The following is a 2,408-nucleotide window of genomic DNA, read 5'->3' on the forward strand; positions in this document are numbered from 1 at the left end:
AGCACTGCCTGTTCCTCCAGCGAGAGCTCAGGGATGGGGCAGTACCAGGCCAGGAGGCGACCAGGGAGGTGGGCATGGGAAGAGAGCCTATCACTGTGGGCTCCAGGGTCAACTCATTCCCTCTCTGCTCTTCCAGGGCAGGGCAGCCCCAGAGAGCAGAGACACCCTACAGCTGCCTTGTCCTCGTCCCTGTCCAGTGGGACGCAGCTCGCTGGCAACAGGAGGTGGCCAGACTGGGCCTGAGCCTGGAGGCAGCACAGAGGGAGCGGGAGGCAGCCGAGTGGGACCTGGAGGCCTTGCTGCAGAGCCACCAGCAGGAGAAGCAGGCCTGCAGGCAGCACCTGCTGCAGGTGGGCAAGGAGGGCTGGGGATGCACCTCCAGGTTGCCAGGGCCATGCCAGGCAGCCCCAAGTGTCCCTACAGGTGTTTCAGGACCAGCAGCACCTGGCAGAGGAGCAGAGGGAGGTGCTGGACTGCCAGTACAGGGTGCTGCTGCAGGAGGTGCTCCGGGATGCCGTGGAACTCGCTGCACACAATCAGCGGCTGCGGGAAGCCAGACGGCTGGGCTCAGCTGATGCCGCCACACAGACACCCTGAGGCGGCATCCCACACCGGGAAAAAGGCACTGCTGCCCCGGCAGACAGGCAGGATGTGGGGCCTGCAGACCCCTGCCGCCTCAATGCCCCCTCCCTGGAATGAGCCACCAGCCCTGATGCCAGGGGATTGGCCAGCCCCAGCTAAAACAGCTCGACGGGGCAAGGCCTCCCGTCTCTGGCTGCTGAGAGCTGCTCCCTGCAGACACCTGGCCCAGGGAGGGTGCTTGCTGGCACAAAGAGGGGAGCACTTCAGCCCTCTGCCTCCACGGGGAAAACCCTGCACTACTGCTGGGCCTGTGCCCACAGGAGCACGGGCTCAGGCACAGCCCTGCAATTGGAGCAAAGCGGGCACGCTGGGAGGGCTGGTGAGCCCTGGGCTGCTGGCACGTGCAATAAAGCAGATGCCCCTTCACTCACGATTGTTGTTGGCTTTGGACATGCCCCTGGCCCCTAAACCTCTGCCAAGCAAAACAGATGCCTTCCTGCAGGGAGGACAGACACACATGTGCTGTTGAACCGCAACTTTAATACTCCCAGTCAGAGTCAGCGGTGACTTTTGCCTGCCAGGAACTCACTAGCCAGAGCATTGGTACAAATTTGGGTGCTGTGTCCCCTTTGCGGAGCAGGCGAAACAGTTCCCACATGCCCCTATTCCACATCTCTTCCGCAAGAAGCGGCAACACCATGCCTGAGAAGGTGAAATGGGGCCTAAGGACAGCAGACAGCAGCCCTTCAGCTAGGGGCTGGGGCAAGGGGTGAGCTGAAAAACCACAGAGGTGGGAGAAATCCCTCTGGCCGTGGCACGAGGCTCTCCAGCCAGCAGCACCCAGCCCCGTGCAGATGGCTGGTACCTCTACAGACCCAGAGGGAAAAACACTCTTCCCCACCTCACTAAGGGCTCAGAGGGTCACAGGCCAGCAGGGGTCACCTCCCACAGTGCTGAGGCTCCCCTGAAGCTGAGGGCTGGGGATCAGTTGGGCACATCAGATGGATGTGGACCCCTGCCCCAGGAAAGCACCATCCACCGGAGTCAAAACAGCGTCAGACCAACGCTGGCCTGGCAGCAATCGTGCAGCAGGGCTGCCTGTGTGCAGAGCCTGCAGTGCAGCGGAGCTAACTGCAGGAACATTTACAGGCACAAGAAATGGGTGTGCTCTTTGGTGTGGGGAAGCAGCTTGAGAATGCAATACGCCACATGAATAAGGTGCTCAGGACCCACTCTCAAGGCTGGGTCCACGTGATGGTGCAGGAACCCTGTGGCTCAGAGCCTGGATGGGCTGGAGCAGGGCCCAGCTTTCCCCCTGGAAACAAGGACAGGGCACTTCCCCTTCTCCTCAGGGGGCCCCTTGCTAGTCCTGCATGCACCCACAGAGTCGTTACCCAGGGAGTAACAACTCCCTACAGAGTAGGGAAGGGAGGCCAATGGCCAGAGCACTGCTGTGCTTCTAATGCCAGCCCCAGCACAAGCACTGAACACCCCTGAGGAACAACTAAAGACTGCCCTGACACATGGAGGGCAGGAAGGCAGCAGCTACATGGCTCCATAGTACAAGTGAACAGCAAGGCCAATGCATGAGACAGCAATGAAGAAGAGGAGAGTGAGCTGCAGGTTGAAGAGGGTGACAGACAGGAAGGCGTTAACCAGGATAGAGCAGGAGATCACGAAGAGCCTGGTGATGTTACTGCTGTGCTTCATGACCACAGACATGATCAAGCCATTCAAGGCCTGGCTGACCACAATCAGTAGTACCCAGGAGGAAAAGCCCTCAAAGAAATCGCCCTCTGCGCTGCTCCAGAAGTAGCCGATCAAGT

The 2,408-nt window shown here is 60.2% G+C and overlaps 1 protein-coding gene across 1 annotated transcript in view; it reads right to left on the reverse strand.

Moving 5' to 3' along the window:
• Positions 1 to 2,127: 2,127 nt before the first annotated feature.
• SLC35A4 (solute carrier family 35, member A4) overlaps positions 2,128 to 2,408 on the reverse strand; it is a 964-nt gene continuing 683 nt past the window's right edge. The window contains 1 exon segment of the mRNA XM_010290009.1: positions 2,128 to 2,408. This exon segment is cut by the window's right edge and continues 1 nt beyond it. Coding sequence (XP_010288311.1) covers positions 2,128 to 2,408 — 281 coding nt within the window.

Source organism: Phaethon lepturus, unplaced genomic scaffold (assembly GCF_000687285.1).
Source record: "Phaethon lepturus isolate BGI_N335 unplaced genomic scaffold, ASM68728v1 scaffold22026, whole genome shotgun sequence".
NCBI lineage: Eukaryota > Metazoa > Chordata > Aves > Phaethontiformes > Phaethontidae > Phaethon > Phaethon lepturus.